The sequence below is a fragment of the Poecilia reticulata genome, linkage group LG1 (genome assembly GCF_000633615.1).
Source record: "Poecilia reticulata strain Guanapo linkage group LG1, Guppy_female_1.0+MT, whole genome shotgun sequence".
NCBI lineage: Eukaryota > Metazoa > Chordata > Actinopteri > Cyprinodontiformes > Poeciliidae > Poecilia > Poecilia reticulata.
The window spans coordinates 11,866,065-11,890,874 of NC_024331.1; the positions used below are offsets into that span (position 1 = coordinate 11,866,065).

At 41.9% G+C, this 24,810-nt stretch overlaps 3 protein-coding genes across 8 annotated transcripts in view; 2 read left to right on the forward strand and 1 right to left on the reverse strand.

Moving 5' to 3' along the window:
• tsc2 (TSC complex subunit 2) overlaps nt 1-15,382 on the reverse strand; it is a 28,733-nt gene extending 13,351 nt beyond the window's left edge. For 2 of the 5 annotated variants that reach the window (XM_017305699.1, XM_008410740.2), the window contains exons 1-25: nt 13,958-14,099; nt 12,924-13,093; nt 12,349-12,435; nt 12,135-12,245; nt 11,500-11,647; nt 11,248-11,365; nt 11,066-11,114; nt 10,348-10,473; nt 10,164-10,237; nt 9,937-10,063; nt 8,557-8,700; nt 8,327-8,464; nt 8,138-8,241; nt 7,971-8,052; nt 7,360-7,515; nt 7,165-7,278; nt 6,949-7,071; nt 6,743-6,849; nt 6,493-6,661; nt 4,201-4,323; nt 3,991-4,125; nt 3,711-3,900; nt 3,537-3,630; nt 3,355-3,457; nt 2,480-2,574 (exon numbers count right to left, since the gene is read on the reverse strand). In XM_017305699.1, coding sequence (XP_017161188.1) covers nt 2,480-2,574; nt 3,355-3,457; nt 3,537-3,630; nt 3,711-3,900; nt 3,991-4,125; nt 4,201-4,323; nt 6,493-6,661; nt 6,743-6,849; nt 6,949-7,071; nt 7,165-7,278; nt 7,360-7,515; nt 7,971-8,052; nt 8,138-8,241; nt 8,327-8,464; nt 8,557-8,700; nt 9,937-10,063; nt 10,164-10,237; nt 10,348-10,473; nt 11,066-11,114; nt 11,248-11,365; nt 11,500-11,647; nt 12,135-12,245; nt 12,349-12,435; nt 12,924-13,058 — 2,852 coding nt within the window. In that variant the 5' untranslated portion in view covers nt 13,059-13,093; nt 13,958-14,099. Of the gene's footprint in view, nt 1-2,479; nt 2,575-3,354; nt 3,458-3,536; nt 3,631-3,710; nt 3,901-3,990; nt 4,126-4,200; nt 4,324-6,492; nt 6,662-6,742; nt 6,850-6,948; nt 7,072-7,164; nt 7,279-7,359; nt 7,516-7,970; nt 8,053-8,137; nt 8,242-8,326; nt 8,465-8,556; nt 8,701-9,936; nt 10,079-10,163; nt 10,238-10,347; nt 10,474-11,065; nt 11,115-11,247; nt 11,366-11,499; nt 11,648-12,134; nt 12,246-12,348; nt 12,436-12,923; nt 13,094-13,957; nt 14,100-15,294 lie in introns of those variants that run through there. The other 3 variants (XM_017305698.1, XM_008410730.2, XM_017305693.1) reach the window with 2 other exon arrangements.
• nthl1 (nth-like DNA glycosylase 1) lies at nt 14,174-18,368 on the forward strand. 2 transcript variants are annotated; one of them, XM_008410770.2, is made up of 7 exons: nt 14,174-14,253; nt 15,142-15,461; nt 16,277-16,533; nt 16,618-16,788; nt 16,882-17,041; nt 17,302-17,407; nt 17,951-18,368. In XM_008410770.2, exons 2-7 carry the CDS (start codon nt 15,194-15,196, stop codon nt 18,204-18,206), a joined length of 1,218 nt encoding a protein of 405 aa, XP_008408992.1. In that variant the 5' UTR covers nt 14,174-14,253; nt 15,142-15,193; the 3' UTR covers nt 18,207-18,368. The 2 variants fall into 2 exon arrangements, with proteins under 2 accessions (XP_008408992.1, XP_008409000.1); XM_008410778.2 differs by having other exon boundaries at nt 14,188-14,478.
• Nucleotides 18,369-19,124: 756 nt separating this feature from the next.
• Nucleotides 19,125-24,810, forward strand: part of nherf2 (NHERF family PDZ scaffold protein 2) — a 13,207-nt gene continuing 7,521 nt past the window's right edge. The window contains exons 1-2 of the mRNA XM_008410692.2: nt 19,125-20,033; nt 21,583-21,900. Of these exons, the coding sequence (XP_008408914.1) occupies nt 19,827-20,033; nt 21,583-21,900 (525 nt within the window). The 5' untranslated portion in view covers nt 19,125-19,826. The remainder of the gene's footprint in view (nt 20,034-21,582; nt 21,901-24,810) is intronic.

The window sequence follows — 24,810 nt, forward strand, 5'->3', positions numbered from 1 at the left end:
GGAGGGGCGGGGCCAGGAGCAATGTGTGGGGGGAGGATCCAGGATGACACAACCACCCCCAAAACCACAACCATAACGCAGCACCCAATCGCAGGAGGCAGCAGAGGAGGAGGAGGAGGAGGAGGAGCAGGGGTCAAATAAAGAAACAAAAAAACATAAGGTGAAAATTAACAGCAGTGAACAACATGAGTCAGATAACAGGAGAACGGAGAAAGAAAAGAGGATTTAAGAAAGGGTAAAACCAAAAAATAAAAACACACCAGCTACAAAGCAGAGGGTCAAACAGCCTCTGCTACTCAGAAATCAAAAAATACACAGGAAGTATTCAGGAAAGCAACAAAATACACATTTCAGCAGGTTCAAAGTGACGGAAACGACTAATGTGACAGAATTATAGAAGTAGGGATGAGTCGTATGGAGGATCAAAAGTGCCACCATCCATAAATAAATAAATAAGTTGCTAAATAAATGCTGAAGTATGTTAAAATATTCACATTTTAACACATAACACAGAAATGTGTTCTGTTTTATCAGAAAATATTTGTGTTCTGATAAAACACATAAATGTTTCAATGTTATAGATGTTATTTATATTCTGCATTTAAAACAATAATATCTAATAATTAAAATTAAATTATTTAAATATAATCAAAATGCTAAAGTTTAAGTGTTTATCTGTACTCTTTACCTGTCAAAGTCAGGTGGTGGGCCAAAGCCTGCTAAAGACAAGGCTATTGGTCTGTCATTTCATGAACTAAAGAATAAAAAAATATATTTTTATTACAAAAATACATGATTTTAACACACAAACCATTTTTTTTATTCTGTATTTAATAAACCGACAATAGTCTAAATATATGGAATTGTTCTAAATAATTATCTCCATTTTCTTAAATTATCATATCCATGAGTCTGAAGTAAACATACGTTTACTGGATTGTGGCAGTTTTGGCCCATGACAGGACTAAAGCACAGGCTTTGCAAAATAGAAAGCAAAACATCAGAAATTTAACTAAATCAAACAATCGGACTAAAGTTGTGGATTGGAGAACAGCAGGTCAAATACTAAAGAATACAAGAAAAGCTTTGGATTTAAAAAAAAAAAAAATCTCGAAAGTAAACCAGCATTGAATGAATGAACGTAATGACGTGCTGAGCACCAATCCTGCAGCAGACATTAAAAGCACAAGGATGATGATGCCATGTGTGAGTTACTGGAGGTAATATTGATTATTGGTGTAATATTAGTAGAGGAACCACAAAGAGAACCTAGCAGAGGACCTCATTTGTCTTATTTTGTCATGTTGCAACCACAGACATTTTATATCACACACCAAACGTCCAAACTGCAGCCAGAGGCCCTCGATAAAAATAGTAAAAAATTACCACCAATTCAGTTTGATAGTAAATAGGACCAGACATCCAGTGGCTTTTACACCAAATTAGTATGTTTTGATCTAAACCAATCAAAGATCGGACATCGGGTTGCACTGAATTTTATCTAGTGGTATCAGATTAAAATGAACACCACACTTTTAAGGTTTTTATCTGCGATGAAAACAATGCATCCGTTTGCTTCCACTTCACCAATATGTACCACTTTGTGTTAGTCTGTCACATTAACAAAACAGGAGTTTGTGGTTTTAACTTGACAAACTGCAATGTTACAAATACCCCTTGAAACTGGACATCAGTCAAATATTAGTGAAAACACCACATTCGTTCAGCATTTTGGAGGATGGAAGAGGCGTTTGTGTTTGCCATTTTTCATGAGGTTCTTTAGTTCTTTATGTTTAAAACCAAACTAATCTCTTGAAACATTTTTTTTTTCCAACAGAACAATATTTGCTAATTAGCTCCAGTTACTTTCAGTACCCGTGTTGTATATATGTTCTTTTTTAATGCTGTTCAGGTGGAAGTAGAACTAATAGCCAATGGTTGTACTAATGTTTCTTTTAGTTGGTTCAACTGCAAAACGGAAAAGAAACAACTTACTCAAAGAACGGCTGCTTACAACTCAGAGTTCCCCTCATGAACATGGAATGTGCTTCTTACCATAAACACCAGTGAAATGATAGAGAAAGAAGAAAAAGTTTTAGCTCTTCTCTGATCTCTTCCTGGTGTCTGTATGACTGTAAAGTAGTGAGTGAGAAACAAAATGCAAAAACAAAAAAACAACCTAGTTATATGACGCTAGCAGCTAAACAAAATAAAAATAAAAAATGCTACATCACACAAGTGATGGCGTTAAAACAGCATCCACTGTGAATCGCTTGGCATGACAAATTGTGACAGAATCGATTTTAAAAATGCAAACAGAAGATGTAGAAGGAATAATGATCACCATGGCAACCTGAGAGGAGTCACAGCGGTTAAACACATCAGCGTATTTACCCCCGTCCCTCCTGATGTCGGCCACATTGGGCTGTGTGCGGTGCTGCCGGCTGCTACGTCAGCAGAGCGAGGAAACGTGCTTTACCTTTTGGGTCTCTCGTTGAGGCTGGTGCTCCGTGCGCGGAAGGGACTTTGCTCGTGTCCGTCGTCAAACGGAAGCAATGCGTTGGAGCGCAAGCCCTGCAGAGAAACGTTCGCAGGGGTCACTCTGAAATGCGCCGACACCAGTCAGTCCAGAGGCAAAAACATTGAAAACAGAATAAAAACCACTCTCTGGGTTTAAGTGCCAGGTTAATGTGATGTAAACACGCAAGACAAATTATTTTGAGGATTTTTGTCCACCTTAATCGTGGCACATATCCCACAAAATTCACAAAAAAAAAATTAGTTTATATCAGGCCTAAAGCCTGAGCCCGATGCAACCGGACTAATTAACTTTAATTAGTAAAACAGACATTTTAATTAAGATTTTAATGCTTTCGTTTTTATTCCATAGTTTGAGTAACTTCTGCCATTTTTAGCTTCTGTTCAACATCTTGCAGCTCCATTTTGTCGTTTGTTGTAACAGCAGGGTGAGTCAAGTGGAAATCCTCTGGGATGTGTGACTGATAGGAGCGGAGCAGGGTGCAGCTGCACCCGTTTTTCTTTCCTCAACAGGGTAAGCTGTTGAGGATAATAAGTCAAAATAATAAATTTATCTCTATTATTTAGACTACAATAAGTAGTTTAATACAACTTTATACGGTGGATTCTCATTTGGTTTTCTCTGTGCTGGACGTATTGTATGCTTTTTAAACGCACCACAAAAGCCTGAACCCGACGCAACCCGACCTTCAAGCAAATAACTTTGACCCGACCTGGCCCAATCCGATCACCTAGATTGTTTCCGATCTAAATATGAACATTATTCATATTTTCCCACAAAAATTTGGAGGTAATGAACCGTTGAAAATGTTTCACCTTGGTGATGTACTGAACAAAGTCCTTGCGGAAGGGGAGTCTGCAGCGTATGAACCACATGGCGATCACATGATGGGCCAGGGATACGATGTATTGATTGAATCTGATGGGGGCAAACAGAAATGAATCAAAGAGAGCCTGTGCAGCTGACAGAATGCACATTGATATGTGACGGCACTAACTTGGACGGATTAGTGTAGGGCAGCGAGATGGCGAACACGCTGACGTACTGCTCGGCTACAAAGTTGGCGTACAGATGGGGTAAGCGCACCAGAGCTGCAAGACACAGAGGACACCAAACATTACACACTTACATCCTCAGATTATATCTAAACAGATCAGCTTCGAGAACTCACTAGAGAGAAACTCAAGCATGGGAGACGCCATGGCAACGGTGGCAGAGATGTGGGTGAGCTTGACTATCAGAGCCGGGAGAAGCTTGATCATGATATCAGGCATCTCCACTGTGCACATCGTCAGAGCCACCACACACTGCTTGGCACAGCGATAGATGAGGCCGGTCTCCAGACACTGAACCAACTCTCTCTGCAGGAGGAGAAGGAAATTAAAGCCGGGAAGGTTGGGTGTTGATCTGAAATCTAAAAATGATTAAATTCTAAACCTAATAATGTCTACCTGTCTGGATTGGTCCAGGTAGCTATGGTAAGAGGTTATCGCCGTGAGAACGGGAACCACAGCCAGCTGGACATCTGTGCGGGAAAAACCCTCAGGCATCCTTTTCAAACGCTCCGAGATCTGACGATCCGTCACCTTTACAGACAGAAATGACGCGGCTCAACACCGACTACTGGCTTGGGAACTCGTTAATGTGTGAATGTGGGCTACCATGGCGCAGAGCGTGGAACAGAGCTGGTCCAAGCTGCAAGACGAGGTGAGCAGCAGCACTTTGTACTGCAGCGTCCAAGGGAGTTTGTCCAGAACAAGTTTCAACACCTTCCAGTCCGTCTCCTAGGAAACAAATAAATGAAACCAAATTAAAGTCTTGTGTGCGCTGGCCTGTTTGGAACGGACAGTGGTGGAGAAAGTACTCAAAAAATTTACTTAAGTAAAAGTACAAATACAGAGACAAAAATGTGCTCAAGTAAAAGTCAAAGTACCACATTAACATTTTACTTAAGTAAAAGTAAAAAAGTACTGGTTTTTAAAAATACTTAAGTATTAAAAGTAAAAGTACTTGCTAATGCATTGCCTAATCACTAATATCATTAAGTGKACCGATCATATGATCATATGCCACAGATAAAACATGTTTTTATTGAGTTTACTCTGTAACATAGTTTAGACTTAGATATGTGATTCTATGCATCATAATTTCAGGGATGGAAACATCTCGTCTCCTGTCCTAACATAACATGAACTTCACTTTTTTGCCACACATTTATTTTGAAAGAAATCCAACTGGCAGAGGAGGACATGGAACCAAGGAGCCWCGTAGCAGAGTTGTAGTCTRGACCACTGAACCCAAGACCAAATCAAAACCAGCACCCCATGCTACATGACAATAAAATTAAGTGCACCTATCAAAACTGCTTCTCAAATTGATCTGAAAGGTTCACTTTCCCACCTAGATATTAAATACTTAAGAGCTGAAATAAATTTAACCAGTATCAATTCAAACTCTTCCTCATTCTGTTTTGCTTTCATCTCTGTGCCACAATACACAGAGGTCTCCTGCCATCCCTAAAAAAAAAATAACGCCCTGTGCGGTTGCCCATATTGCCAATGTCAGAAATAATAATTGTCTGCACCATTAAACATAGCAATTAACAACGCTAAACTATGAACACTGTCCAAGGCCCAATAAGCAAGAAGTAACCAAGCAGGAGGAGCACCGTGACTGTTCTCATCCTCCCTCCTGCTGCAACGTCTGCCACCATGACAGGTGACGAAAACAAAGAGCAATGAGCATGCTCTGCGTTCCTACGTTCTTGTTTTATTTATTCACCAATTAAATATAAAAATATTTTAATGAAATAAAATAGCTACTGCAGTCTACGCAGAGCATTACAAGAACAAAGAACGGCTCTCAGTGAGGCTTCAGCACTATAGGACTTAGTCAAGATCCGTCCAGAAGAATCGGATCGTCCATGAATGTCATATTACAATATTGCACTTTGGTCACAGCGTTGTCCCATACCTGCGACATGTCAGTCATTGCAGATGCAACATGTGTCTCAGTCAATACAGCTAGCTTTGCTAGCATCACGTCCACGGAGCTTATCTTTCTTTAAGATTTCCTTCCAAGTGACGTTAAAAATTGGACGAAGTCCCCACCGTCTGTGAAAGCGAAGCGCTGCTGATTTTACATGTCGCCATATCTTATTATTTATGCAGCGCTTCCGTACTATTATATTACTGACGCTCAGAGGAAACTACTGCGCATGTCTTGGAGCTCCGCGTGTGAGTAAAGGTAGAGCCGATGGGTGACAACAGACAGTAAGTCACGTTATTGCTCGGATTTTACGGCGCCACCTTAAGTCCCTGAACTTCACATTTTAACGGAAGAAAAGAGCAATGCGACTTGGATGTAACGAGTAACGCGACAGTTTTGTAGAAATGTAGTGAAGTAGAAAGTACAGATACTTACTGTAAAATGTAGTGGAGTAAAAGTAGAAAGTATCCATTATTAAATCTACTTAAGTAAAGTACAGATACACGAAAAATGTACTTAAGTACAGTAACGACGTACTTGTACTTCGTTACTTCCCACCACTGGGAACGGAAAACCAAATAAGAGACTGTAATATATTTACTCATGCGAGTTATAATGAGTAATGAGCATGCAGTCAGTCACCAACTCAAAATCCCAAAATATTAGGGGATAAAATTCTAAATCAACAAAGTGGAAAAGTAAGGGCTAAAACAAACCATTTCAATATAATTCCATATTAAAATCAATGTATTTATGAAGAATTATTACATTTGATCCTTTTTTAAAACTGACCAATACTTGGAACATGATAAAAACTCATTCTAAACTTTAAGTCTGATCTAGTTTATGTCTACAGATGTGTCTAAAACCCCTGTGATTACTAGTTTCTTCACAGTAAATCCTCATAATCTCATTAAAAAAAAAAAAAACACAGGCGGCTTCCCTGTGTCGGGTTATATGTGTACCATCTTGAGGCACTGCAGCAGGACGCTGAAGGCAGGCGCGTAGGGAAGGCAGGCTGAGCGGATGGAGGCTGCTGAAGCAGGAGGAGCCGCAGCGGCCGGAGCAGGACAGCCAGCAGGGGGCGATATAGAACCTGACGGCTTCTTATCGCAAACCCGCTTCTCTGGCTCCCTGAAAAACCAAACGGCTTTGTCACATTCAGGCCGCTTCGAGCGAGATGAGCTTCTTTTGTGCGCGTCTCCGTTTTTTTACCCGGCGTCACAGTAACAGTAAGGGCTGAACCTCATCGCTCCGTCCTTGTTGGGCACCCCGACGCGGTGCAGAGAGTCGGCACGCATCATCAGGAAGAAATCAAACACCTGAACAAACAAGTTGAAAAGAAGAAGAAAAAAAAATAAATAATGCAGGCCGGAGCTGAGCAGAGATGAAATGTGAACAGAAAATTGATTGGTTTTTACCTGTAGCCGAACAGCAGAAGCAACAGCTGAGCAGTACTTGTTCTTGTAGTGGAGCTGCAGGTGGCTGATAAGCAGCTCATAAACACGACTGGCGTGGCTGGCTGGCAGGCTGTAAAGTTTGCTCTGTCGTAGGACAGAGTAAGAGTTCTTCATAATCCAACTCCACACCAATAACACATTTCTGCAAAAACAGACGCAACGCTGCCAGAGACGTACCTGCAGGATCTCCAACAGCCCCAGCACTGCAGTCTTGACATCCTCCATGGGAGAGTCAGCTGTGGGGTCAGAAGCCTCCAGGGATCCGGAGCAAACCAGAGAGCGACTGGCCACCTGTACGGAGAGCTAGACTTCAACCTGACTGAACTGGAAGTGACTAAACGCCTCCGAGATCTCGTCTTCGCCTGCGTTTACCCTCTCGATGATGTCCAGGAGGCTGGTGAAGTGATGCGTGTTGCAGCCCTCGGCGAGGTCCACCAGCAGCTGGGTGGCCTGCTTTCTGACCGCCAGGTCCCGGTCGTCAGCGATCCCATTGAGCTGAGGGATCACCACCTTCTCAATGAGCTCGTCCTGGAGAAAAAGCAACAAAATGGAAAAAGAGCAGGGGCTTCTAGATAAATCTTTACTTTACATCAAATTAATCAGGGCTGAAACAATTAATTGGTTATTGAAATAATCGATAATAGTCAACACATTTAGTAATTGGATAATTGTTAGTGGAGTATTCAGACTAAGAAAAAAGCCATTTGCTGAAAAAAAAAAAACCAAACATTCAGAGCAGTAATTAAGCCCTAATCATATAAAACGTACATACATTCAAGATATCTGTAAATATGCTTTAGCAGAGTTTAGCAGAGTTTCAGCTTCAGTTAACATAAACGATCAAACTTACCAAAAAGTTATATAAAAACAAGTTCAGTTTCTAACTTTTAAATAGCTTTGAAATGGAAAACAGCCCACAATGGAAAGTCTTTCATCTGATCAGTGCACTGAATTTACAGATAAATGCAGATGAGTATTCAAACCTCATAGAGCTGGCGATTAGTACTCAGAACGAACGACAGGATGTGAAGAACTTTGATCCTGATCCCACTGCGCATCTCGTTCCTTTCAGAGTGACAAAGAGAGGACTCATCAAGAGTCTGAGCAAAGCTGAAACGGGTGGACTGATTCCAGACAGAGCGCGTCCTACCTGAAGAATTTTTCCATCAGGCAGTGGAGGCTCTGGATCCAGCCGTCCTTCGCAGGCTGAATGGATTGCGCTCTGTACGAGACGAGGGTCAGCACCGAGGCGTCCTGTCGCACACAGAGATAAAAAATGAGAATGGAAGGCGACCCGGAGGAGAGGACAGAAATGCAGGGCAGCACAGGGAGTACGAACGGGTCTCTTGTCTGCACATTTCTCCACCAGACTGAAGAACTTCTCCGTGGAGCCGTGGTAGCCGTTCTGCTCATACAGCTCTTCCACTGTGGTCAGGAGCTCGTAAACGATGGCCTTCAGCTCGGCGCTGCCTATCATCTGACAACGCACACAACAACAAAAACGAGCTCAGTCTCTACAGACCTGTTCATTTCCCACCTCCTCTCCGTGCGCGTTGTGTTTGCGTGAACCTGGATCTGCTGCAGCAGCCGCTCTATGATGCCCAGCAGGATGTCCCATGTGACCACCTGCAGCTCTTTGCCATACTTCTTAATCAGCCTGGTGATGGAGAGGACGATCTCATATGACACCACCTCGTTGGCACATGACATGGCCTGAAAGCAGAAGTCAGGCGACCACAGTTATTACTCAGCAGGTCCGTCTGACTTGTCTGTATGCTTTGATTTAAATATAGCTCTTACATTTAGGGTTTAAGTGAGCTAGCCTAAGAGTGAAGCAACGATGCCTCTCTATCATCTGTTGCTGCATGCTGTCTGGCAGCTGGCTGAAAGCAGAGTACTACATCTTGCTCTTAAGTATTTAACCTGTTTCAATATATTTCTGGTGATTCAAAATGAGTCAAGTTATTACTTGGAACAAAAGAAGCACCATGCATTGTTCTTGTTTTGAAACTATATTCTGTATTAAACAGACAATCACAGTCTAGGCAGGACACCCTGACTATTAACAACCCAATAACAATGTTATACTTGCGCTTATCAGAAAGAGCAGAATGGCATAAATTATAATATTTGGAGCAATAAGCACCAGGAAGGCAAAAAAATGAATGATGTATTAGATTGAACTTAGTTCCAGTCCAACTAATATCTTCTTTCAGTGTTGAAGTTTTGCCGCCATCCAGCAGAGGGCGCCACTGGTCATCCTGAAGTAGTCAGTTGATACAAAAAAAAAAAGGCAGCCATACCAAAACGGAAAAGAGAAGCAGTCCAAACAGAGTGCGGTGTGGGATGCAAAATGCACTTTATGCGGTTCTGTTGTGAAATATAAACACTCGACAAGCTCCTCGAGTTTCATCTTAGTAGCGCCGCTCACTGCAGGCTTACAATTAAACAAAAAGCGGTATGTAAACAAGCACCTTCTGCTTCCGTCTACCTTAATACTGAATGAGACGGGAAGTCTTTCCACCTCCCACTGTGAACATCGCTAATAAACTAAGTAGATTATTTGGGGTTCCATCTTTATATTTCTGTGAAGATTTTGACATTTAGGTGCCAAAAACCGACCGGCTGCTGGCCTGTTTCGGTCGAAAGATGTAGAGAGCGCCTCTCTAATGCCAACAGCTTAAACGCCGTGGCTGCTACATGCAGAACTGGGGAAGTAGTAGGGCCCACTGGCAAAACAAAGACACACAGCCAAGGATAGTCATCCTGCACATTCATGTTTGGAGGAAAATTCATGTTTGGAACATTCATGTGAAGTCTGATTAGGAAGATTCAGATTCAGATGTGTTCATACTGGAATTTGAACAATTTAAGACAAACAAGTGTATATAGTGTCACAACTCGAGCTGTAAATGTGTGCGAGTAGATTAACATGAATGAACTGGTTACCTTGTAGAAAGATGGCAACACTAGTGTCGGTGTGTTTTTTAGAGCAGGGAGTCTGTGGGCGCCCCACAGAGCCATTCCCACAAAGAACACGGCTCCTCTCAGCAGTGGAGCGTCCTCCATGTACACCCTGGTGGACAATCCACTTTAAACACCAGAATATTTATTTTTCAAACAAAGCATTAGTGGAAATAATAATAATTTTTTTAAAAACATGACAAGAACAATACCTCTCCTCCATGATGCGGCACATGGTGTAAATAGCGCTGTGGCCCAGATGCGTCCCCAGGACTTTCCTCATCAGCTGGAGACACACAGCAGCAAAAAGGAAAAAAATAAAACATACATGAGCCAGACGTATGAGCATTTCTAAAATCAAAGCAAATATTTATCTGCAGCGGTTCCCTTCCCCACCTTCCAGCAGGATTCGCAGAACTCCTTCACGTTAACCGTACGGCAGAGCGTTATAATGAAGACAGTGAGGGACTCAGAGGGCAGGCAGTTGTAGCACACAACGGCATCCAAGACCTGGAGCGCCACCTGGACGCAACAAAACACAACCAAAACTATGATTAGCATCGCTAACATGCAACGTAACTACACAAAAATATTACAACCGAGTCCCACCACTGGTTATGACTACTAGCTTTATAGTTTCTTTTGAAAGTTTAGCGTAAAAGGAAAGGTTGATCAAGAAGATACCTGAGAAAATTTTATGTTTTAAGGCAACTGACTGTTCTTGAGGAGCACTAATATATTTGTAAACTCTGGGTAGGTTGCCAGAGGATCACAGTCCCTATTAAACTTACTGTTGCTATTAATTAAGCTTATTTCAATTACTAAATTTACTAGCTGTTAATTAGTTTTTGAAAAACGTCAGAAATTAAAGTGAAATGGGTTAAACAGTTGATCAGGATGTAGTTTTTCTTTGTTTTTATTTAAAACCATATCTTCTCCTGACATCACAAACAAAGTCTTACAATGAAATCTGGATATTAAACATCAATAATCTTTATCCAATATATTATCTTGAAGGGTATTGTAAGCCAGACAGCAGAAAAGTCTTAAGTACACAAATCAATATTTCAATAAGTTATTTTTTTAAGAAGTGCACCATAGAGACAACACCAACCTCTATGTCAGTGGATGATGTTGTTCTGTTGCACAGAAGACAGATTTTCCTGCAGAAAGCAGACGGTCAATACGTGCAAAATACCAACAAACTGTAAAAAAAATAGCATCTATACATAAATGGGTCTGACAGAAAGAAGTTAATAAAACCCTCAGGTGTTTCCATGTGTTACTGCAACTTACTGCACCATGCTGGAGACGTTCTGATCCAGATAGCAGCTGTTGTACTTGACCAAATTCACAAGAACATGGAGAAAGTCTGAGGTGAGACCTATGTCCATCCACAGGAGGACGAACCGTGCTGAGAGAGAAAAAAACGTTTTAATGGAAATGAGAAGTGAAGCAACTTATTATTAGGACTGGTGTGTTGAGAAGATGCAAAAGAAAAAGCTGTTAGTTAAAAGAACTTATTTACTCTTTTTTTTTTTTTTTTACCTATGTCCTCCTCCAAGTACGTGATGTCCTTCCCATTTTCAGTCAAAGCCTTGAACACCTCCAGTCTTTCTGAAAGGTCCTCGTTGCAGGGTTGGTAGTCTCTGATCACCTTAAAAAAGTACGCCCTCAGAGGACCGAGCCACTCACCCTTGGAAAAAACAACAACAACACTCTGATTAGCCCATTTTGGACTCAAATGACATTTTCTGGGAGTCGATATCTGACACTTTTAGAGATAATATAACATTTTGTGTGTGTAACATCAGACTGTTGACATGTTCTTATTGTTTGTAATTCATTCACTGAATTACAGGCAGACTGCGCTCATCATGAACCACTTTTAAAACCCGGGGTCCTGAATCCACATCCTCAATTTCCTTTCCAATCTCGTGTCTCTCTGACAAAATTTCTACTGGTTTCTTCCTCCTCCTCATTAAGCAAATAATCATCATATGAGCTTATTATTATCATTCCTTCAAGCTATTGTTCATCGATGCCCAGATTTACGATCTCTGTTCTGATGCCGTTCTTCTTTGGCACCAGGTTCAGCTGTTCTCATTCCAAGTTTGTTTGTTGTAGGATTTTGTTTTGACTTCAGACTTGTGCATATTTTGCACAAGATGAATCATGTCTACCTGTCCTTGTATGATGGCCCTGAGAAGCTGCAGGACCGCATGTCGGGCCTCTGCCGGCTGCTCCGGGGACAGCATGTCCTCCACGGCTTTCCACACAGCCTCCACCGCATTCTGAACAACACCGAATCACAGGTTTCATGAATGTGGAGAATTCCACATGTTGCTCTTACAAAAAAAACAAAACATAGTAGACAAACAAAAACATTTCAGTCACCTCCTCAAATTTTTTGATTTTTGCCAGATCGCAGATTTGGTTCATCATCCGGATGCGGTTGCTCAGGCCACAATCAGGATGCAGTTCCTGCAAAAACAAAACAAAAACAAAAAAGCAAAGGTGCCATGAAAAATATGAGGGAAGATATTAGGTAAGATCAAAATACTTGAAAATATTTATAAGCAGATTAATGTATTTTTATTTATTATTCAAAACTTCTGTGTGTGGTTTCTAAGTAACTTTCACCTTTAAACCCACAAAAACTACCACAAAACATTCCGCCTTGAAATATGCAACACAACCGATATTTCTTCATCAGTTTCACTAAATACATGGTGTAATATGTCTGAAATGACCACGGAGAGCGGCTCTTCGACACCAGACACAAAACATCTGCAAAATACCAGCTTGGTTGCACAGACAGAGGCTTCCTACCTCACCAGAGTCAACGTATTTCAAGCTGCATTTAACATGGAAACTCTAAGCTGCAAAGACACAGACGAAGGAGGAGCGCCCGGGGACAGGACCAGAAGCAAAGTCTGAACAAATATGTACAGAAACGCAGTTTTATTCACCTTTATTATGTCGGCTGTGATTATAAACTCTGGCAGCTTTGAGTCACACTGCTTCGTTTGCTGCCGTTGCGTCCCGAGCCCAAAGATCCCCTTCACTTTTTCTTTGAGCGTTTCTTTGCTTTGCTGCTTATTCATTGCGAAAGTCCTTCAAAGCTGCCTCCGATGGAAGCCTGAAAAAGAAACAAGGATATCGTAATTTAGTTTTTTATTTTTAAACAGATGTAGTGATAAGAGGTTGCAAATCAGGAGCTTCCTGTGTTGTACTTCAACTCCATGAACTATAAATTGTTGAGATTAACAAGACAAAATATAAAACAGCGAGAAAACATATTTAGCTCTTTCTAAATGACTGACGTGTATAAAGTCTATTACCTAAATTTACCAAATAGTGCTGTGCCCATCTAGGATGTAGTTGTTTTTACCCAGCATTCTTTGCAAAACAGCCAAGCTCACTCAGACTGGAAGACTGAACGAGCTTGTTTTGGGTCAGCTAGATTTATAGCTGAGATTCAATTATACAATGTGCGGTTGCAAAGGTGGCATAATGTGAATGAGTTCAAACTCTCGAAAGCTGACTTCTCCTCTGGTTGAGGGGCAGAACGGGTGCAGGGTTAGTCCGTTTTATCCTGCGTAGCTCCGTAAATTCATCAGCAGATGGTAAACAGGTCATTTAATGCTGCCCCGGAGTGCAGCTCGGCAGCCTGTAAATGTGTAAACCCAGGGGGCTGGTTTTAGGAGTTCACTGTCATGTGGACTTGACAGAGGGGAGGATGGGAGGGAGCAACCAAACAACGGCTGGTCTGTTTCAGTCCAACAACAACAACAACATCTGTGCCAGGTATCCTCCTGCCACAATAAAACATGACTGCAAGGACACCATAAACAGTGCGTCATCATAAGAAACGAACAATGGCTCGGCTGAAGGCTCTGCTGTGCTTTGCCATGCCTCACACAGGCTAACATTGCTTTGGTATTGGAAGATTTATGGACATAAACTAGATAGCGACACCTCTTGGCCCCCTTTTTTCTCTCACCTTACGGAAGCGGAGTCGCTGTCTTCTTCATTTATCCGAGGCTTCGCCCTTTGGAAGCCAAACAGGCCACCAGCTGCTGCTGTGCATTCATATAACTTACTATTTGTTGCCGAAAGCTTGTTCTCAGACCTCCACTCCCCAACCGGATGACACATAAATGCTCTGACAAGCGACACTTCCTGTGAAAACACGCTTGCCGCGCTCCCTCATGGGAAGTGGAGTTCTAGGACAGTTGAAGGTGTTTTTCTTTTTTCTAGTCTGGTTTTTATTGTGAGTAAAGAGTGTCTTCAAAACAAGTAAGCAATTTTCATGGTACTATAAACCACAGTGAAACTATTTATTGTAGGAAAGTCTTTGACAAGCAATGTAAAATGAAGCTTTTACAGTTATTAGCCTAAGAGTTAGCTAACCGTGCTAACTGCTGAAGTTGGCTTCTTATTGACTTAAGACATGTTCTAGGTGCTTTTAAGGCAAGCCATTTGTGCATTTACTCAAACATAACCTGAACATTTCGTTTACAGGTAAGTTGAAAGGTGATTTTGTGTGGGGCAACATTGGGGCAATAAATTTTGTTCAAAAGAAAAAAGGAAACTGACAAAAAGATTTGAAACAGAAAAAAATATTTTGAAAAATGAAAAAATATTTTAAACTGGAAAAAAAGACATTAGAAACTGAAAAAGATTCAAACAAACAAATTAAAATGACAAGATATGAAACTAAAAAAGTTTTGATACTGAAAAAAAAAGTTCAGTTTGAAATTTTGTATTTTACACGTTTTATTCCTTTTGAACAAACAAGTGCAAATGTGTTCTGCAAAGCTCTGCTAATGAACAATCATTTGCTGTGTTGAACCAAGGACCGAACTAAAAGTAGCAGGATCCTGGCCCTTGACGACTGACTTTAGGCACCACTGCTATAGTGCAAGACAACAAAAAAGTAAAAATGTTCGAAATTTCTAGAAAATGTGACATTCCAAATATCCAACAACAAAGATGGTGGAACTTCAGAAATTGTGAATTATACATTTGGTTTTCCTTTGTTGCATATGAAAAGTTTATTAGCAATAATGTTTTTTTATTACATTGTATTTTGTAAAATGCTGTCTTTCGCCAAAAAATATGTAGATTATCGCTACAGTGGTGTATAATCTCATCTATATTAAACCTGTTTTATGTGATCCCCAGTGGAGCTGAGAGACTACGATCCGGAAACCAACTTCGTGTACTGCCCTGTGCAATGCTTCGTAATGTCCGCTGTGGGACGACAAGGCTGTGTTATGTAGTTCAGAGTTTGAAAATGAGTTCTCCGTATTTCATGCAAAGCAGCTCTGTTCTCACCCGGAGCAGCAGTCACAGCGCGGGCGGTGGACCCGCGGCCTCTCTGAGGTCCAAACTCAGCAGCAGACAGAGGGATGTGGACGCCGTTCCTGCACGGAAGGTGAAGGTGGAGGCGGAGGAGGCGACAGTATCCGAAGAGAAGCCCTCTTTGACCCCTTCATCCAGCGGTATGTTCACGTTAGGCTCACCAGAAACACTGACATTATAAATCTGACAAAACAGAAACAGGCCCTTATTTAAATACTTTGCATAAGGTTATTTGCGCATGTGTAAAGTCTAAAGTACGGAGCCCGTCTGTCTGGTGACATGTGAGAAGAAAATAATAAAAGTTGTACCTCGAGATGTTAAGTGGTGGCTACGACTTGCTTTTTATGTTGTTTTTTTTTCCCTCCCATGTCACCAGACGGCCTCCGTAGTAAATAAGTCCTAACTTTGTTGATTCAAGCCTCTCTTCAGAGTGCCAGTGGAACAGTCTAAACTCGGTCATATTGGAGAGAGTTTCTGTACAACTGATTTTTAAATCTTGCAACACATTCTCAACTCTATGGATTTGTTGCAGTGGTGAACCTTTACTCTAATCTCAGATATGTGGCAGTCTCTAGCAGAGTTTTATTATAGAGTTGCCGGTATTTAACTCCATCCTTCTCTCCATTAACTATGTCCCACACCATTATACTGCCACTATCATGTTTCACCATGGGGGTGGTGTGTTTAGGGGGATGTGCATGGTTGGTTTCCCACCCGAGTTGTGGATCTGTGCAGCTCTTCCAGAGTAACCATGAACCTTTTGGCTGCTTCTCTGATTAAAACTCTGCCCATCAGTTTTCATGCACAAGCCCTTTATTATTTATTTTATTTGTCATGAAATGAACAAACAACTGACATGTTTGTAACATTTAGTCTCTTATAAATGTATTCTTGTGCATTCCTTCTCTTTGTTGATGCCATATTTTGTCCCTTTTATATGTTTTCTTTTGCCTAGATGGCTGCCAGCAACGCCTCCGGCCGATCACAGAGATTGAAGCGTCATCACCGCCGCCGCCTCGCGGTCGCAGGAGGAGACAGGTTAAGGTGGAGTACGACAGAGACGATGGCGCCTCCCGGGTAAAGGCGGAGCACTGGGAGCCTCCGGACTGGACGAAGCAGTTGGGTTTCATCCGTGAGATGAGGAGCGGTCGAGACGCCCCAGTGGACAACATGGGAGCTGAGAAATGCTACGACACACAAGCCCCCGCACATGTAGGCGTGAACTGCGTTGCGTTTGTTTTAAAGTTTTAAAATACACTGTGTCTGTGGAGCTAAGTACTCCATCCCTTTTCACAGGTGAGGCGTTTCCAGGTGTTGGTGTCGCTCATGCTGTCCAGTCAGACAAAGGACCAGGTGACGGGCGCAGCGATGCAGAGGCTTCGGGCGCATGGCTGCACTGCAGAGAATATAGTTGCCACCGACGACAAAACGCTGGGAGAGCTCATCTATCCCGTCGGCTTCTGGAGGGTAACGCCCCCCGATTTTACCAGCTTGTTTCATTTCTTCTGTTTGCTTAAAAAGCTATGAATCAAAACTGAACCTCCTTCTAATCCGCTGCAGAACAAGGTGAAGTTTCTGAAGCAGACGTCGGCCATGCTAGTGACGGAGTTCGGGGGAGATATCCCGAACAGCGTGGAGGGTCTGGTTCGCCTGCCTGGAGTCGGACCTAAGATGGCCCACCTGGCTATGGACATCGCCTGGGACCGCGTGTCTGGCATAGGTGTTTTATCACTAATGGTGGCCATTTTGAAGTAGCAATAGTTTCAGAATATAAATATATGCAGCTATCTGTCATTCAAAATGAGTAAAGTGTTGCGTGGTTAGTGATGAACAATGTAGTGAACCTCGTTCTCTAAAGGACCTTGTCTCTAAGCTGACCCACGGCTGCAGGAATGTGTGTGTGTGTGTGTGTGTGTGCGTGCATGTGTGTGTGAGCGTGCTCCCTGAGGGGACTCGTCTTCACTGGTGGTTTGTGTTTAGGAGTGGACACGCACGTGCATCGCATCTCCAACAGGCTGGGCTGGCTCAAGAAACCAACCAAGAACCCAGAAGACACACGCAAGGCCCTGGAGGAGTGGTTGCCAAGGTAACCACGATACAGTTTTTAACAAAAATAGCCTCACAGATTGTAGACCTTTTTTTTACTTAAAGATTTGCTTTTAGTTCAAGTTATTTTTGCTCTTGTTCTTTCCCTCTGCATGCCATGTATCCTTTCTCCATTTCTGCTTTGTCTTCCTTCCTTTCCTTCTTTGCACTCTTCCTTCGTTTCTCTTCTTCCTAATGTCCTACCTTCCTTCTTTCTCCCTTTCGTTTATGTCCTTTTTTCTTTTGTCCTTCTGACTTTCCTTACTTGTTTTGTTGCGTCTGTCTTTTTTTCCTGCTTTATATAATTCTCCTTCCTTTTTCCATTTTTCTGTTTTTCTTTCTCTCTTTCCGTGTTTATTATCCAGAATTCTTTTCATTTCTGGACTTAAAATAAATACAAAATATTTAGTTTATGTTTATCAGGTGGCTACAAGAACATTTTTCTATGAATGATGTTCATTGATCAGGTGGTTATGCTGCCCCCCGGAGGACAAACAAAAAGTCTGTTTGAAACTCACCTGAGCATGTTTTGTTTCTGTTGCAGGGAGCTGTGGAGCGAGATCAACTGGCTGCTGGTTGGTTTTGGACAGCAGGTTTGTCTTCCAGTCAGCCCGCTCTGCTCCGTGTGTCTGAACCAGCACAACTGTCCATCCGCACACAAATGTTCTCCCGCAAAGAGACCCAAACCAGGATCACCACGCTCTCCAGGTCCATCGCGCAAATTTAAGGTCGAATCTGAACCTGAACAGGAAAGTGATGGCAGAAGTAAGTCGGCAGCAAACCAGAAGCCACCAGACTAAGAAGGAGTGTAAAAAAAAAAAACCCTGAGCTACTGATTTATGATGATGGACAGAAAAAACACAATGTGTTTCATAATTAAACACATGCAGTGATTGATAGGAATATTTTTGTACTATTTTAATTTTTTCAACTCAAATAAAGTAAGAACTGAAGTTTTTGTAGCACTGTGTTTGAATCTTTTTTGTTGTTGTTCTTAAAGTTTTATACTTTAAGTTGTAACAGAAAAATTGAAAATCAGTTTAAATTTAACTGGAAATTTCACCATAAGCTTTTAGTATCTTCCTCATTGTTTTGGACACTCAGAGATATAGTCATGCACAACATGTTTTTTTTTTTTACTTTTGTGGCTTTCTGCACCAAAATGACAAATTGTCCATGTTTGTACAATAGTAGACTTGAGATGACTGATTGTTATTTTTTTTAAGTTACACACTGAAGCTTTAACATGTAAAGCAGCAGGAGACACAATAGCAAATAAAACATTAGCTTTTCTCTTTGGGTTTTTTAATACAAGATTAGAAATTCTACATTTTTCACTATTTTCTCAAAACAATTATAAAAGAAAACTTCAGTGAAAATCAAGCCTCACTTTTAATTTTCTACAGTTTTAAGGTTTAAAGACAATCCTCTCTTGTTCATGTGTGGGAATATGACCCAACAGGGTTGAACAAACTCAAAATAGGTCTAGGAAGTTTTTTTTTTGTTTTTTTTTCTCATTTGCAAAAATGCAAACTTCTCATCTTCCCTGCATCTGAGTCAAATCAAGGAAGGAGAGACGTTCTCAAGCATATATGATGAACTCCGTGCACACACGCATGGACAATCGCACGGAAAAGCTTTTTGTTTCACGTGCATCACACCCCGCTTTCACGCAATCGCTCTTCCGGTGATCTGCAGCAGAGATACGGAGCCAGAGGACTGATGGGGAAGATTTGATTTCTCAGGTCACAGCCTGTCGGGTTTCAGCCGCACCGCTCAGGGCGATGTTTGTCCGCTCCGAGGTGGGCGTGGGGGCAACAATAAGTGTCCCCGCCTTTATATTTACAGTAGCTACTGTCCTACCAGCCTGCAGCGCGGCGGGGCTGCGTCTCCAGGTGTGCGCTGCGGGGGGATAGTGGCGTGTGTTCCCGATGCCTCCCCACTCTCGCCGGGTCGCTCAGGAGGACACACACGCCCCGGCTGGCGAGGAGAATTAAGTGTTACGTGCGTGAACCGGCTTTCTAATCTCTGATCTCTTGGATTATACTGATGGACGGGACTTAACGTGTCCATGTTTCCCCTTTAGCTCTATTTTACGCACCACTTTGCGCGCTCGCGTTTGAGCCCTAAAAATGGATTAATCCCCAGATTGTTTTTTTGGGGGGGTGGGGGGTGGGAGGCGTTTGCCATATTTTTTTATTTGCACTCTTCAGGTTTTTGTGGATTACTACGGGATTCGTATGATGCCGAATAACGACGATGAGCTTTTTGTCTCTGGAGCGAGTGGAGGCGCGTTGGATTAGGAGCCAGAAACTTCCCAAAGCTCTTGGAGCAGATCTACCTGTTAATTCCTGGGACGCACTTTGAGTTGTGTGTTTTTTTTTCTTTTTCTTTTTTCTTTTTCACCTTCACACACCGGGATGGAGAACGAGCTGAGACCCAGGCTTTGCTTTCTGATCAAAGGACAGAGCGGATATGGCTTCCACCTGCACGGAGAGAAGAAGAAAGGCGGACAGTTCATCCGCACAGTGGAGCCTGGCTCCCCTGCTGACCTGGCCGGGCTCCGGCCGGGGGACCGACTGGTGGAGGTGAACGGGGAGAATGTGGAAAAAGAAAGTCATCATCAGGCGAGTGACTAACTGCACACACTGCGTGACATTTTTTAAGGTGAAGATGAGCCAGGAGAGGAACAATGCGCTGTGTACCTGTCGGACAACTTTTTCTTTCTTGCCCGAAGACGAGGGCGGCCCTAAATGGGTCAGTGTGAGCCTGTGTAATGGAAATCACAGCTCGTCTTTGTCGTGACACAAAAGCGTTATGTGCCAGCAGGTGCCGAGAGAGCCAAATGCCGTATTAATTATTTTAAATCAGCTCCAGGCCCGAAATATACGCGGACTCTGCAGCAGCCTAAAATTTCAGATGACGCAAAACAGATTGACAAAATGCTGGAACTGAAAAAAAGAAAGAAAAAAGTAAAACTCATGCATAGCGTTACTGTGAATAAAATGTCTCAATTCCAATTTTCTCAGTTTATGCTTTTGAAAAAATGCTTTAGATGTTTAAATAAATATCAGACAAAAAATAACCCAAAAAAATACCATTGAGCCAGTTTTAAAAAACTGATTTTATTATGAAGACAAAGAAACTATCCTGACCAACTTTGGTCCTATGGAATGTTGGGAACTAGTTGCATTTACTTCAGTAACTTTTTAATTATGATGTACTGGATATCTGGGGGGATTTTTATTAAAGTTTCATAAGTTATGGAATCTGGGGGGGAAAAGTTATTTTGCCTGATTTTGTTATTTTGTAATTACGTTATTTCTATGAATTTTTTTCATTTTGGTCTTTAAAATACCAAAATTTCCACATAACATTATATTTTGGGCTGTCTAATGGGGTAATTTTTAAATACTAAGTGGTTGATTATTTGATCAAATACTCAGTTCTTGTAGACTTTTTACTCAAATACATTTTTACTCTTGAGTAATTTCTCGGATGGCGGCTTTTTTTTTTTTTACTCAAGGAAACATATGTAGAAGTAGTGCTATTCCAAGCTGAGTACAATTTTTGGGTACTTTCCCCACCTCTGGTCTTATGTGAAAAAATACTTGCCTTCGTATTACTGGAAAATAAATTCAACATCTCCCTAAAGCTCATCATCTGAATGAAGCATGAAGTTCTCTAAAAAATGTCCTGGTAGATGGACAGAGAACTTCAGAAAACACCAGTGGACCAGAACCAGTAAGAAGACATTTCCACAGTCATCACTGACTGTGGAAGCTTCACTCTGGACTTCAAGCAAAGTGGATTCTGGGACTCAGTTTCCACTCTTCCTCCAGACTCTGGGACCTTGGTTTCCAAATTAAATAGAAAATTTACTTTTGTTTAAGAAAATGACTCTAGACCAGTTGCGGGTCTAGTTAGGATCTGAAGCTGCCTCTGGTTCAGGAGTGGCTGTGGCAGCTGCAGTCTTTGATAAGTCTCTGTGTTGTGACTCCTTAAGCTTCATCCATACACTCCACATTGTGGATCTCCTCCAAATGCCAAAATAACTTTGCAAACTATCTGCTTGAGGACTATCAGTCTCCTCCATGACCGTGACAGGTGTGACACAATGTTTCTGTGTCAATCCAGTCAATCTTTTTGTTTCGTCTTTGTTTCTCCTCTCTGCAGGTGGTAAACCGCATCTGCGAGACGCCCCACCGCACCAGGCTGCTGGTGGTAGACAGAGAAACGGACGACTACCTGCGCAGACGAGGCCTGGCCTGCACAGAAGACCAGGCCATTGAAATGGGAAACCTCTCCCCACGCCCGTCTCCCATGCCCACGCCCTCAGCATCACCCGTACCGAGAGAGGGCTCCCCGCTGTTTCTCAAATCCAACCTCAGATACTTCTTCCATGCTCCTGCTGTGGACTCACCCACTCAGGTGTCCTCTGAAAACAAAGAAACGAGAGCCTCGACGACGTCGAGTTCAGCGACGGACACCGAGGTAAGCGCTGACATTGAGAACGTGGATCCATGAAAGATGGAGGGGAAATAAAATAAAAAAATGAAAAAAAAGAAGAGCATCCATGAACATTATGTCCTGTTACAACCTCAATTTTAAATGTATTTTATTGTGATTTTATGCGATAAACCAACACAAAGTAGCACTCAGATGTGAAGACGGAGAAAACAGCTCCATGATTTAAAACCACTCTCCTGTTTGGTAAAACATGAGTCAGTCATAGGCTGTGAACTCTGTACTTTAACTGGGCCATTTTACCACAGGAATATACTTTGAACTAAAACATTCCACTGTAGGTTTGGCTGTGAGTTTACATTTGTTGGCAAGCTTCATGCTAGTCTCAACTAGGGCTTATGATTAATTGTGATTAATTGATTATTGAAATAATTGTCAACTAATTTGGTAATCAATTAATCGTTGACCAGAGTATTCAGACTCAAAAAATGCCTTTTATTGAAGAAAAAAACTTATTCAGAGCTGTAATTAAGCCAGAACTGAAATATGTTTTGCATTTAAGATTAAAACACTTTTATCTGTAAATATGTTTTAGGCAAAACTTCTCAAGTGCTACAGCTTTAGCTTCACTTGGTTTAAATTTATTAAAGGAATTTATTAAATTAATTAATACATTCCTTTAATATATATAATATATTTTATATTTAGAACGATATATATATATAATAATAAAAAAAATTCCCTTCTCACCCTCTGCGGGTGGTCTGTTTCATCCTCTGAGCTCGGGTCCTCTACCAGAGGCCTGGGAGCTTGAGGGTTCTGCGCAGTATCTTGGCTGTGCCTAGAACTGCACATTTCTGGACTGAGATGTCTGATGCTGTTCCTGGGATCTGTTTGAGCCACTGCTCCAGTTTGGGGGTGACTGCCCCGAGGGCCCCGATGACCACAGGCACCACTGTGGTCTTCACCTTCCAGGTCTTTTCCAGTTCCTCCCTGAGGCCCTGGTATTTCTCCAATTTCTCATGCTCCTTTTTCCTGATGTTGTAATCACTTGGTATTGCTACATCCACCACAACGGCTTTCCTCTGTTCTTTATCCACCACCACAATGTCCGGTTGGTTCGCCATTACCATCTTGTGTGTGTACATATATATATGTGTGTGTGTGTGTATGTATGTATATATATATATATATATATATATATATATATATATATATCATTCTGCTCCACGGTGCCCTTAAATTGCCTCTTGGGAACAAATAATGTTTTATGCAATTGGATTAAACTAATTAATTGGCTGGCTTCTTAGAGCATTTAGTTGTTTTTTTTATTTAGGGATATCAGAATAGAGATGAGGGCACCAGCAACCCTCCCAACCCCACTAAGGGACAAGGGTGCAAGAAAATGGATGGATGGAGAATAGAGATGAGCAGATACAAATGCACGCCACACTTTTCAGACTTTTACTTGCAAGAAAAAGAAAACCATGTAAGAGTTTATAATACAGCTCTGGAAAAAATGAAGAGGTCACTGCACTGACCCGAATTGAAAACCTCATGTTTATCCCACCAAATACTGATTTCTGAACTCTTGAGATACAACATTAGTGTTGTTGTTTCTAAATTAATATGAACTCGTTTTCTCTGCATTATTTGAGGTCTGAAATCACTGCATGTTTTTTGTTATTTTGACCATTTCTCATTTTCTGTAAATAAATACTAAAGTTTTGCTTGGAATTTCAGAGACATGTTGTCAATAGTTCATAAATAGTTCATAGAATGAAAGAACAATGTTCATTTTACTCAAACATTTATCTATGAAAAGTAAAATCAGAGAAACTGATAATTTTTAAGTGATCTCTTCTCTTTCTTTTTCCAGAGCTATTTCATCACTTTTGCAGCAAATTCTTGTCAGTTTTCTGCTTTCACAACTGTTACAATGTATTTAAACTGTTTGAGTCCAGGTGAGTCTAGACTACAGCAACATTTGGGTGTGGTCTGGGGAAAAAATAGGAGATAGCGATCAAATTCAGCAAACCCACGTCGATCGATTAAACATGATCCCAAGACATCTGACTTGTGGCTGCAGAACTGCTGAGCATACGCGCAATAAAACGAGCCTCAGTCGCTGGAAACCGCTGAATTAGCGCCACTTGCTTTGAAAAATCGGCCAACGAACACATTCAGATTCCTAAAATTCAGCGTGTGGTATACGCATTTCCACAAGTGCCTTGCAGACCTCAGCGTGACGTCTGGAAGCCAGAACAACTGGGAACTGACTCTCACGGACCGGGCTCGTTGTTTTGACTCCAAACAAACCGGGCCCAGATATGCGAGGCCAGCGGCTCACGTCAAACTGGCCATGTGTTTAGCTGAGAGCAGAGTAAATAAAGGCTGTTCGCTCTCCCTGCATCGCAGCTGTCCGTCTCCGTTTTGGTTAAACGATTGCTTGGAAAATGAGGTAAAACATCATGAGATCAACCAGAACACCGTCAACACCTGCCTTAGGTGCTTCAGTAATCTAAAGAGAAGGCGCAGATGGAGTCTCATTTTGTCAGCCAAAATGGCAAATGAATCCCAGACGAACGCCACCAGTTCACAAAGGACACACACTTTCACTGCCCTGCGACTGACAGTCACCTCTCTGAACATGTAAATATGGCTGCGTGATGTTATGATGGCAGCAGATGAACGAAACCTCAGCTGAGAAAGCCTCAGACTGCTGACTCTCTCTCTCTCTCTCACACACACGCACACACCCACACACACACACACACACACACGCACACACACACACACACACTCACACACACACACACACATTCTCACGAATCTCACTCAGTCAGGTCATCTACTGCTGACTCTCTCTCTCTCACACACGCACACACCCACACACACACGCACACACACCCACACACACACACACACACACACACA